Source organism: Paroedura picta, chromosome 4, assembly GCF_049243985.1.
Source record: "Paroedura picta isolate Pp20150507F chromosome 4, Ppicta_v3.0, whole genome shotgun sequence".
NCBI classification, from domain to species: Eukaryota; Metazoa; Chordata; class Lepidosauria; order Squamata; family Gekkonidae; genus Paroedura; species Paroedura picta.
The window spans coordinates 133,860,090-133,873,148 of record NC_135372.1 but is presented as its reverse complement, the minus strand read 5'-3'; the positions used below and the strand labels follow the sequence as shown (position 1 = coordinate 133,873,148).

At 48.9% G+C, this 13,059-nt stretch overlaps 1 protein-coding gene across 1 annotated transcript in view; it reads right to left on the bottom strand.

The window, feature by feature from the left end:
• Nucleotides 1-11,782, bottom strand: part of GNAS (GNAS complex locus) — a 233,298-nt gene extending 221,516 nt beyond the window's left edge. The window contains exon 1 of the mRNA XM_077335722.1: nucleotides 11,464-11,782. Within this exon, the coding sequence (XP_077191837.1) occupies nucleotides 11,464-11,692 (229 nt within the window). The 5' untranslated portion in view covers nucleotides 11,693-11,782. The remainder of the gene's footprint in view (nucleotides 1-11,463) is intronic.
• Between the last annotated feature and the right edge of the window lie 1,277 nt (nucleotides 11,783-13,059).

Here is a 13,059-nt window from a genome sequence, read left to right as displayed (position 1 = left end):
AGAAGGATGCCCTTCTTCAGCACGAACATTGTTAATAATCCAGAAATGGCAACATTTGCTATCTTAAATCTAGCTTACAAGCCTTCAAACTCACAGGTATCCCAGAGGGAAAGTGAACTGACTCTGTGGTAGAGTCTGAATGTTGCAAAAATGGTACAGATTGGGGGGGGGAGGCTAAATGCATCCAAACGGAAAGCAACATTAGATGCAGACACTATAAAATAAACCGAGGGAAATGGACTGATAAGCCACAGGAAAAACTGGTGCATAATCAGCCCAGGACTCCCCAGCATGGTCATATGAGCAAGATGGCACCCACCGGCACTCTTCTGGTGTCCGCCAAATGGATCGGCCCAGGGCCAGCTTTGTCCAGCAGAGCTTCTAATTGACTACTGGAGATCTGACTGGCTTCTCAGGCTTTTAAAACAACTGCTTTGGCAACAACTGCCACCACAGCATAAGGATGTACACTGTACTACTAAAGTTTTATGGCTGCCTCCACCTTTTCTGGTAGCCATTTTGCGACAGCCATTTTGTTGCTGCGACCACCATGTTGTGTCAAAATTCCAAATGTGTCCACAGGCTCAAAAAGATGCCTGTTCCATACCAAGCCCAGCCAACCCACTTGATTTTTGCTGAACAAGATGGACTACTAATATCCTAAATAATAACAACAATTCTTTGCTTTACCCCATTGACACAGAGATCTGACCTTCCCTTTTTAGGTTTCCCTCAAAGAGCCTTCATTCTACTGAAGTCAGCACTTCATGCTTTGGATGCCAATCACTGGGTCATGGCCCTTTTAACTGGCGATGCTGGGGATTGAACCGGTGACCCTCTGCACACCAAGCAGCTGCTCAGCCTCCAAGCCATGGCACCACCTCCTTGCCTCAACCATTTCATCTCTGGCCTTGCCGCTTAGGTTGATGACCAGAGGTTGACCCACACTGGATATGCAGATGTAGCCCCAGATCTGCACCTCCCCTTCTCCAGAGGCAAAAGACTGTCCTACAAACACGTGGTTGCAAGCCTAGGCACTTACATCTTGCAAGTAAACATGGCAGAGTTCACAGCAGATGAGCAATGGGAAAACACAGCTCATGAAAGAAGAGGGGGAATGTAGCCCTCTGGAACGTCTCAGCAATTGCGTTGATTTATCCACCCGAAGCTTCAGCCTACCCCTCCTCAATGGATCCATAGAAACAAGTCAAAACACTTCCAAACAAAACGCATTGATAAACAGCACAACCAAACCATGCTTTAAGTGGGATTTTTGGTATGCATCTGTATAAAGTGCCATCAGAGCACCGCCAACGTAGGGCAACCCCATAGGGTGGTTTGCCATTGCCTTTCCTAGGAACGCCGGAATCCCCTACTGGAAGAAGGAGGAGGAGGAGGAGGAGGAGGAGGAGGAGGAGGAGAAGGAGAAGGAGAAGGAGAAGGAGAAGGAGAAGAAGAAGGAGAAGAAGAAGAAGAAGAAGAAGAAGAAGAAGAAGAAGAAGAAGAAGAAGAAGAAGAAGAAGAAGAAGAAGCAGAAGCAGAAGCAGAAGAAGAAGAAGAAGAAGAAGAAGAAGGAAGAATCCTGATATCACTGCTTGGTCACAGCAGCTTTATCAGTGCTGTGGGGAGCCCAAGGTCACCTAGCTGGCTGCATGTGGGGGAGCGCAGATTCAAAGCCGGCTCACCAGATTAGAAGTCCGCACTCCTAACCACTACACCAAGCTGGTTCTCTCACCAAACTGGCTCTCTAGCCAGGGCCCACCCTGCTTACCTTCTGAGATCTGAGAAGATCAGGCTAGCCTGAACCATCAGGACTTCAGTCATAAGTCTATTAACAGCCAAAGACTGTCCAGCCTCCAGGTCAAGCAAGAATGAAATAGGAGGGGTAGGACCCAGTGAAGGATCGGATACAAAACAAGCAATAGGGCACTGGGATACCAGCATGGTGTATCAAATCAAAAGTTATGATACAATAAACAGACTTCTAAGGAATCTTCAAACTTCAGCAGTTCCTTAATGTCCAGAATATTAAACAAATCCAATAAGTTTCACTGTGCGGCCTTTTCAAGGGACATCGATTCTTAGAAAATATATAAAAGTAGTACAATTAGTGATTGTTCAAAAAATAATTAATAAATGCATAAGAGAGATACATTTGTAACACTGGATGCACCATACTGGTATCCCAGTGACCTTTTACTTGCTTAGCCTCCGAGACAAGCCTCGAGTTCTCCTGATCTCTGTTACAGTTCTGGAGAAAGCAGCAGCTTTGGGGGTTGGACTGGATGGAAGTTCATGCCTACTGATCTCCCTCCTCTCCAGAGACTCCACCCACCCTGGTCTCCGTCCCCAAATCACCAGGAATTTCCCTACCCCGGGTTGGCGACCTCGTTTCCAACAGAGCCTTTCTTCAAAATGGACCCATGTGCGTAACAAGGAACGGGAGACACCTCACGTTACACAGGATTCGCTTTGTCTTTCCTCTGCACGTTACACAGGATTCGCTTTGTCTTTCCTCTGCACGTTACACAGGATTCGCTTTGTCTTTCCTCTGCACGTTACACAGGATTCGCTTTGGCTTTCCACACGGCTAAAAAGATGAGCAGCTCTTCAATCCAAACTTAGAAATGGGACAAGCTGGCTCTTCGGCACTTCACACAAGGGTTACATGGACCTCGTTGGGAAAATGACCAGGGTTCAGAGCCAGTCTTGATTACGGAGCCGTCAGGAAGTTGAACGACGGCTACTCTTTCCTGTTCTGCTCATGTCTACCCTGAGGGTTTGTCCCTGCCTTCCCCTGAATGAGTGGTTTTTCTTTCAGAACTGGAGAGAACTGTGGGCTTCATTATAATTTGAGATAAATTAGCACAAGCTGGTGACCCATTAGAGAGGGTTGTCAGGTCCCTTCTGGCCATTGGTCAGGAATCAGGAGTAGGGTTGCCGGATCCAGATTGGGGAGCACCTGGAGATTTGGAGATGAAGCCCGGGGAGGACAGGGACCGCAGTGGGGTGCAATGCCAGACAACCCACCCTCCAAAGCACCCATTTTCTCCAGGAGAACTGAGTTCGGCATTCTGGAGATGAGCTGTAATTCCAGAAGATCCCCAGGTCCCACCTGGAGGTTGGCATCCCTACGACCCCGAAGACTGTTATGTTTCAATATGGTCTGCACAGGCACCCAACAAACTTGAAGCATTTTTAACAGCCAAGAGATAATTCTTAAAATATCAGCAATGTACTACCGTCCCCCTCCCCTGTACCAGCACCCCAAAAACCTTACTCAGCAGAACGATGAGAAATCAGGGAGGATTACATAAGACAAAGAATGGGACCTTCCCAAAGGTCTAGACGTAAAACCGTGTTCCCTTTCCACAGCTCGGACCCTGCAGCCTTTCTGACTTCTGAGTTAAGCACATCTAAGTTGATGATTAAATCTGGTTCACAAATACGGCTTGTTAAGAGACCAGGAAATGTCCTGGGGAGGCAATGAAAGAGCTATAAATGAACTAGACTGAAAGACACATGATCGACTCTGTTCCTGAGGACTTTTACATGAAAGTAGGTGCCCATTCGTTTCAGTGGGATCTGCTTGCAGCATGGAGCTGTTCCAAATACGATGGAAGCACCAGCAGCCAAAAAACACTATCTTGACTCGGGGGGGGGGGGGGAATTGCACGCGCTGTGTCTGAAACTGCAGTCTACGCATTTCTCACTGAGAGTTCTTCCTCAGATGTTACAAAGATTTTTCATATTGCCATTCTAGGCTGGCTGTTGGCTGGATTGCGAGTTAAGCGATACAGGGGCAGCACCATAGCGTTATACCAGTACTGGAGCGGCACCACTAAGATGCCTTGACTCCGTTGAAGGCAAAGTAGCAAGCCTTCTGGACAATGTCCAGGCATCTCAGTGGTGCTGCTGCAGTACTGGTGCAGCGCTATGATGCTGTCCCTGTATCGTTTAACTCAACATCGGGCCAACCCCCACGTAGACCGTGCTCTCCTTTGGAATGGGCTTGTGGACAACCAGCAGATCACCCTTTCCGGTGGCCAACTAAGGAATGTGCCACGGCAGGGAGGTCACTATGAGAAGGAATCATTGGCTGAACAAACCTGGCACCCAAGACAACTCTTGGTGTGACGGCCCAATCACAGTCCTTCTTCCATTCCATCAAATGAACCGACCAGTCTTTCTCCCATTCCACCAGGTGGACCAATCGCTCTCCCTCTTTCAGAGCCCTGGACCAGCAGCTGAAGACTAATAGGTCAGAAAAGGGGGAGAGCATCATGTCTACAACCCCAAGCCCCATCACATGGGACAGGAGTATTAAAACGGCATTTGGGAAAGCTATTTATAGAATACAGTGGCTCACCCCCCCCCTTGGTGTTTGTCCTGTTTTGAGGCATTACAACAGGGGTAGTCAAACTGTGGCCCTCCAGATGTCCATGGACTACAATTCCCAGGAGCCCCTGCCAGCGAATGCTAGCAGGGGCTCATGGGAATTGTAGTCCATGGACATCTGGAGGACCGCAATTTGACCACCCCTGCATTACAACCTGGAACTAAGGTTTTTTTTGGGGGGGGGGGAATTAGCACCATTTGATTCTTACAACATGCCTGCCACTTTGAAAGTGCAAATTCTTTTTATTGTGACACAAGAAGTACTCAAGATAAGAAAAACAGAAAACATGCATAAGTATTTGTTATGCTATGACACCTGTAAATCAGATCTGCTCCACCCACTTAACTTCATCATCAGAAGTCATAATTTGTTAATTAGGGCCCACCAGTATGCAATCCAGATCCAAAGCATCTGCCACAGGTTGACTACAGAAACAGACCTGTTCCAAAAGGCCCGACTCTGCAGCAGCACCACTAAGCAAGCAGCATGAAGCAGCTCCAAACAGGTCAGAGAAAGGCAGGATGTAAATTGAATTAATACAAACCAACTTTATGCACAAACAAAGCAAACTACAGTTTAGGGCCTCTAAAAACAAAAAGTCCATTTTGTTTTTCTGCTGCTTTCAACCATACAAGCCTTGATCGATAAATGCTACCCTTTTGTATTTTCAAAAAGACCTACTTCTATTGTATTAGCATTGTCGACTTCTTTTGTGTGTGGAGGGGCTGAATTATGTAGAAGCTCACAAGAATACATAGATGAATGAATGAATGAATGAATGAATGAATGAATGAATGAATGAATGAATGAATGAGCTACTTCTATTATATTAGTGTTGTTGATTTCTTCTGTGGGGGGTGAATTATGTAGAAGCTCACAAGAATACATAGATGAATGAATGAATGAATGAATGAATGAATGAATGAATGAATGAATGAATGAATGAATGAGCTACTTCTATTATATTAGTGTTGTTGATTTCTTCTGTTGTGGGTGAATTATGTTGAAGCTCACAAGAATACATAGACAAACAAACTAACCACTTCTACATCCTTTGAGCACAACGGGACTTGCTGGTGGGTTTCACTGCTATTACATATCAGGATAGCATAGACTGAAATCAGTGTAAACCACATGAAAATTGGGATGGGATTATGCATCAGCCTTCCTGCACGGCCAGCCATCAGTTTAGAACCCTGACACAAGGACTTTTAAAACCGCTTCTCTTCCCTTCTCCACTAACAGACTCCATCAGCAAAAGTGCATTAAGTGGCAGGTGTGAATTTGATATAAAATGGTTTCTGAAAGTATTGGAAGACAATGCTATTAACAGCTAAGTAGAACCTCCATGTTAGAGCCAAAGATAGCTCAGAGATGGGGACAAACAACAGGTGAGTGTTATCTTCACTGTAGCGCAGGTAAGCTTTTAGCCACATCTGGCTGGCACCCCCTGGGAACTAGATTCTGAACTTAGAGCTCTCCCTAAGCAGAGTAACACTCTTCTAAACCAGTGGTCCCCAACCTGCGGGCCGCGACCCGGTGCCGGGCTGCGGCTCCCTCTCCCCGCTCCCGCCCACGCCCCCGCCCCACAGTAAAAAACTTCCCAAGCCGCAAGCTTGCGGCCCGGGAAGCTTCTTACTGTGGGAGGGCGGGGAGAGGGAATCAGGGCCGGGCCACGCCCGTGCGGGCCGCGCCCGTGGGCGCGGCTCGATATGCGGGCGCGGCCCATGGGCGCAGCCCGGTGTGTGGGCGCGGCCCGGTGTGTGGCCGTGGCCCGCGCGGGTGCGGCCCGATGCCTTGCCGATCCCCAGCCACAGAAAGGTTGGGGACCACTGTTCTAAACCCACTGTGTTCAAAACACTTAGAAAATCTTTATGATGCCACTGGAAATGTGCCCTCTTTCAGGAGCCGTGCAAACATGCACTAAAGCTGCTAAGGACTGTCTAGGTCAGGGGTCGTCAAACTGCAGCCCTCCAGATGTCCATGGACTACAATTCCCAGGAGCCCCTGCCAGCATTTGCTGGTAGGGGCTCCTGGGAATTGTAGTCCACAGACATCTGGAGGGCCGCAGTTTGACGACCCCTGGTCTAGGTGGTTTAACTCAGGAAAAGGATACATATCTGCTACAGACTAAGCCGTCCGGGCATGTGGGTGGGGTCCTGCTGAAGACCACAAGGCTGCAAGCTCTTACAACAGACCCCTGTTCCCATTTACAGTGTGTGGCACTGTTTATACATCCCACACAAGCCCATAGCCAGCCTGACTTTCAAAATCTTTGCTGACACTTGAGAGTTTCTAAAGTTCTTGGATGCTCCTTAGGTCAATCAAGCAAACTTTATTACAGTCGTTCAGACCAAGTTATATAAAGTCGTTACATGAGAGACCAAGAGAATAGGGTCGTTTAATATAATACAATTTAAAACAGATCATAAAACAGAACTTAAAACTGTGCTACTTTAGAGCACCGGATTTTTATGGTGGCGGCACAAAACTTAGCCAGCTGAGTAAGGTCCCTTTCATCTCTTTAAAGCAGGGGTAGTCAACCTGTGGTCCTCCAGATGTGCATGGACTACAATTCCCATGAGCCCCTGCCAGCATTTGCTGGCAGGGGCTCATGGGAATTGTAGTCCATGCACATCTGGAGGACCACAGGTTGACTACCCCTGCTTTAAACCACTCCGGCTTTTGAAGGCAAGTGGATTTTTTTAAAGGTTTCATGCACTTTTAAGGATAAAAGCAAACCAGGCTTTAATCTGCGTTTTCTAAAACCAGTTTTGCTCCGATCTGCTCTTGTTTCAGTTGCATGATATAAAATTAATCCATTCACCTTAACGGGTTCACGGAGCCCTCATGAAAGGGGCCTCAGATAAGAAATCACACTAGAATTCTTTCTAGGAAAAGTACACTTGATAACGTCCTAACACCCAACAACCAAAACCAAGAAACCTTCTTGGCTAAACTTGAACCCTAGACATGTTACTCGGAGGTCTTATGATGCCAGTGGGAATTAATTAAAATTAGGGATGCTTAGGATCCGGATGCAAAAAGGGGGGGAGGGATGCAGCCATTCTCAAAGCCTCAAGAAAAGGAGGTTGAGAGGGGACATGATAGCCCTCTTTAAGTATTTGAAAGGTTGTCACTTGGAGGAGGGCAGGATGCTGTTTCCGTTGGCTGCAGAGGAGAGGACACGCAGTAATGGGTTTAAACTACAAGTACAACGATATAGGCTAGATATCGGGAAAAAATGTTCACAGTCAGAGTAGTTCAGCAGTGGAATAGGCTGCCTAAGGAGGTGGTGAGCCCCCCCTCACTGGCAGTCTTCAAGCAAAGGTTGGATACACACTTTTCTTGGATGCTTTAGGATGCTTTGGGCTGATCTTGCGTAGAGCAGGGGGTTGGACTAGATGGCCTGAATGGCCCCTTCCAGCTCTATGATTCTATGATTCTAAGCCCAAAGAGTAGGGAAATTTTGGCATGCACCAGGTTCAGCATCTTCCGTAAGGAACAGGCAGCAGGTGATGGGAAAAGCGTCTTCCCGTGACTTGGGGAAGCTGCTGCCCGCCAGAGTAGACAATGCTAACTGATGGACCCACAGTCTGATTCAGGATGGCAGCTTCAAGTTACCTGCGTTGTTTTCCTATGGTCCTTGGGCTGGGAATGAGTTAGGGTCCTAAAGGGATTCTTTGTTGGGGAGTGGGGGTGGAGCTGGAAACCTGGACCCATCCCGCACATGTTAGATAATGGACTTTCAGCGTGCTTTTGCAGCTGAATTTTCCTGTACAGAGTAAAGGAAATCTAATGTGCATTGAGAGTGCATTGTCCAGCAGGTGCGGAATAGGCCCTGGAAAGAACATTATTAAAGGCGTAACGGAATTACCAACATGTCCCTTTGGGGGTTGGAGCACCTTCACTATGAGGAAAGTTTGGGGTTTCAATTTAGAAAAGAGACTCAGCGGGGACATGATAAAGGTTTATCAAATTATGTATGGGATGATAAAATCAGTCCAGTAGCACCTTTAAGACCAACAATGATTTATTCAGGGCGTGAGCTTTCGAGTGCAAGCACTCTTCCTCAGACTATGAACTACCATCATGACAGTGGGAATATAAAGCAAATATCAATTCTGTTACATCAGTAGACTGTGTCACACAGCCAAATACACCCAATGATAATTCTTTGTCAAAACAGCCAATCAAGCCCCTGAAATTCAATGTAGTTTACAAAAACACTGGTTTCTCCTTGTGTTTTTGTAAACTACACTGAACTCCAGGGGATTGATTGGCTGTTTTGACAAAGAATTATCATTGGCTGTATTTGGTTGTGTGACACAGTCTACTGATGTAACAGAATTGATATTTGCTATATATTCCTGGCAAATAGATGAGGAAGAAATGGAGGTAGTGACAGATTTTATTTTCCTGGGCTCCAAGATCACTGCAGATGGGGACTGCAGCAAAGAAATTAAAAGACGCTTGCTCCTGGGGAGGAAAGCTATGGCAAATCTAGACAGCATCCTAAAAAGCAGAGACATCACCCTGCCAACAAAAGTGCATTTAGTCAAGGCTATGGTATTCCCAGTTGCAATGTATGGCTGTGAAAGTTGGACCGTAAGGAAGGCCGAATGTCAAATAATTGAGGCTTTTGAACTCTGGTGCTGGAGAAGACTCTTGCGAGTCCCTTGGACTGCAAGGGGAACAAACCAGTCAGTCCTAGAGGAGATCAGCCCTGACTGCTCCTTAGAAGGCCAGATCCTGAAGATGAAACTCAAATACTTTGGCCACCTCATGAGAAGGAAGGACACCCTGGAGAAGAAGAAGAAGAGTTGGTTCTTATATGCCGCTTTTCCCTACCCGAAGGAGGCTCAAAGCGGCTTACAGTCGCCTTCCCATTCCTCTCCCCACAACAGACACCCTGTGGGGTGGGTGAGGCTGGGAGAGCCCTGATATCACTGCCCGGTCAGAACAGTTTTATCAGTGCTGTGGCGAGCCCAAGGTCACCCAGCTGGCTGCACGTGGGGGAGCACAGAATCGAACCTGGCATGCCAGATTAGAAGTCTGCACTCCTAACCACTACACCAAACTGGCTTTCTGATCCGGCAGGGCACTTGGTATGTTCTTATGTACAATGGGAGACAAATCTGCCCCATATTGGTTAATTTCATTCCTGAACAAAAGGGTGGGGGCACTACAGTGGATGTCAGTAAACAGAAATTATCATCACCTTCCTATCATCATACATCATATAGAATCCTAGAGTTGGAAGGGGCCTTCAGGGTCATCCAGTCCAACCCCCTGCACAATGCAGGAACGATGCAGGAACTCACAACTACCTGCCCAACCACAGTGACCCCAATTTCATTCCCAAATGATCCCTACACCAAAAATCTCAGGAATCATACATCATCAGACAAACAGTGACATGCAGGCAAAGAATCTGACATTGAACATATGTCCTGAAAGCATTTCAAAAATAAATCTCCCAGAATTTTCAGATTAATAAAATTAGCAACAACCTGCAAAAAGAACCACGGAAAAGCCCCTCCATCCCACAGAGATTTCCAGCCATCGGAACAAAAAAAACAGATTTCCAGAAATGGAAATTCTTATAAAGTAAGGTGACCAGATTTTAACATTGGTAAAGCGGGACACCATTGACCAGGAAGGGGGGGGGGTTCTTGATTAAAAATTTGGTCTATAAAGGTATCCCCTGTGCAAGCACTGAGTCATGTCTGACCCTTGGGGTGACGCCCTCCAGCGTTTTCATGGCAGACTCAATACGGGGTGGTTTGCCCAGTGCCCTCCCCAGTCATTACCGTTTACCCCCCAGCAAGCAAGCTGGGTACTCATTTTACCGACCTTGGAAGGATGGAAGGCTGAGTCAACCTTGAGCCGGCTGCTGGGATCGAACTCCCAGCCTCATGGGCAGAGATTTCAGACAGCATTTCTGCCGCTCACTGGAGCAACAAAAAGTTTCAGAGACAGAACAGAACGCATAAATAGTATTGTAATATATATATTTTAATTTCAACTTAAGTACAATTTGCCAGGTACCCTCAGATGTCCCTCCAAAAGTGGGACAATCTGGTCATCATCACCTTATTATAAAGGGGAAAAATACTGAAGATCAATGCTGTTCTTTAAGGACCAGCCTCTTGGAGCCAAGAAGTGCCCGGAAGCTGAGCGGACCTTAAAGCCAATCCGGGCCGCCTCGCCCAGCATCTCCCGCTCCCCGCGCCACTTGTTGCCACCGGAGCCAATCGGAAGGCGCGCGCCCTCCTCGAGCCTTTTGCAAACGGTGCGGGTGGGAGGAAGAAAGGACAGCGCATTTCGCTTGCTACACACACAGACGGTCCCTGCTCCCATCTGTCGCCTCCAGCTGCAAAAGCCGCCTCGGGAGCCCGCTAATCCCCGGGCCACGCGCGCGGCGGCAGAGGCGGCGGCCGCACAATCCCACGCCCGGGCAACCTGTTGCAGCCGCCGGCCCCCATGGCGCTTCCTCCCCCGCCCCGGCCGCCGCCTCCTTCCGCATGGCGCTCGGCGTTCGCTAGCCACCCCTGCTGGAGGGCGCGCTCCCCCGGTGCTCCTGCAGCTGCACTGGCTCGTGCAAAAGGGGGGACTCCACTTCTAGGCTGCAACAGGAGCGCATCGCCCAACGTGAGGCCAACTAAGCGCGCGCGCGCGCGCGCACACACAAACACACACAACGCCGGGGCGAAGCGAAGGGGCGCGAGGAACACCCGGGACTCCCCCGCCCCCTCCGCACCACTCTGCAAAGTTAAAGACTTTCCTCCCCCCTTAACAAAAATTGCAAAAAAAAAAAAGAATTGCGGGGAGGGCGCGCCCCAAAGCGTGGAGGCCAAATGCAGAGCGCCGGGAGGGAGGGAAGGAAGGCGCGAGCAGTCAAGGCAGCCTTTCAAGCCCTCGGCGCTCCCGGGCCAAGGGAACAAGGCGGCGATTCTCTGCAGGCGGCAAGAGTGGGCTGCTGCTGCTGCTGCTGCTGCTGCTGCTGCTGCTGCTGCTGCTGCCGGCGCCGGCCGAGCCCCCCGCCCGCCCGGCTCACTCACCCAGCAGGAGCAGGCGGTGGGTCTGCCTGTAGTGGCGCTTCTCGGCTTTGAGCGACTTGTCGATGCTTTTGCTCCGCTTCTGCTGCGCTCGCAGCTCCTGCTTGGTGGCCGCCCGCGCCGAGGCGCCGTCGCCGCGCTCCGACGCCTCCGCCTCTCCCGGCGCGTAGGGGGGGATCGGCGGGTGGGCGCCCCCCAGCAGCCTCGGCCGGAGGCTGGAGCACAGCCCCATGGCGGCGGGCCCCGGGCAGGACACGCGGCGCGCACGACGAGCGCCAAGGGCCACAGGCGCCTCGGCCGGCCGGAGGAGAGAGGGAGGGTCGCCGCTGTCGGTCCCACGTCGGAGAAGAGCAGGGAAGTCCGGGCCCTCCCAGGGAGTGTCTTCCTCCCGTCCAGAAGGGAGCGACAGTCACGCACGTGACCGAGACGCCTTCACCGCATTCTCCGGGGGAAAAGTCCAGAGCGGAGGGAGAGAGAGAAAAGTTTTCCTTTTCTCCGGCCCGGCGCTGGTTTGCTTTAGTCTCCGCCTCCGCGCGCGCCCACCCCGAAGAGCGCTGGCTCCTTCTTTTTAGAAACTTTGCTCAGTCGCTTCTTTGCGTTTATTGGTCAAATGGCGATGTCGCTCAGCAACTTCTTTCATTGGCAAGTTGCTCCAAGTCCTTGGTTGGTATTGATTCCAAGTGGTAACTTCGAGACCCACATACATTTTAGCCCCGGGGCAGATATGTGTGTCCGTGTGCAGGGGAAATTGATACTAGGGATAAAACTTTTGTGGGTCTGAAAGGTGCCACAGGACTCACTTCTTCGAAACAACACAGCTCCCCGTCTAAATCTTTATTATTGTTGTTGTTATCATTATTACTGTTCATGTTAATGATACAATAAAATCGGAGTCCAGTGGCACCTTTAAGACCAACAAAGATTTATGCAAGGCGTGAGCTTTTGAGTGCAAGCACTCTTTGTCAGACTATGAACTACCATCATGACAGTGGGAATATATAAGCAAGAGTTAATCCTGTTGCATTAGTAAACTGTGTCACAGCATCCACATTCAGCCATATAATTGAAAGGATATGTGATTTTACATACAATTTTAAATACAAGAGAGGAAGGCTGGGGACATTTGTTTGGATATTTAGACGCCATGCGTCCGTCCCAGTGGGAGAAACGGCATACAACCTCATTCTACTTTCCTGCCTTTTATCCTCACAACAGTCCTGTGAGGTAGGAAGAGTGAAGGCAGCCCAGTAAGCTTCCAGGGCGGAGTATGGATTTGAACTTGGGTTTCTCAGATCCTAGCCTCACTCCAACCTCTGTACTATACATAGCAAGAACAGAATCCGGATATCTGAGAGCTGGCTAGATTTAAAGTCTCTTTAGTTCCTGTTGATTTCTTTTACAAACACAGTTTTCCAAAATCACAGAAGACAAACACACAATTTAAAACAAGGAACAAGGTGATACTACAACCGGTTAATGGTGGGAGGCGCAAATAGGAGACAATGAAATATTTTGTGTAGGCTTCGCAGTGTAATTTTCTGCAGTATTACTATGGGCTAAGACCACTGATTTGAATGGCCTTAGTTGAACTTGGCATAA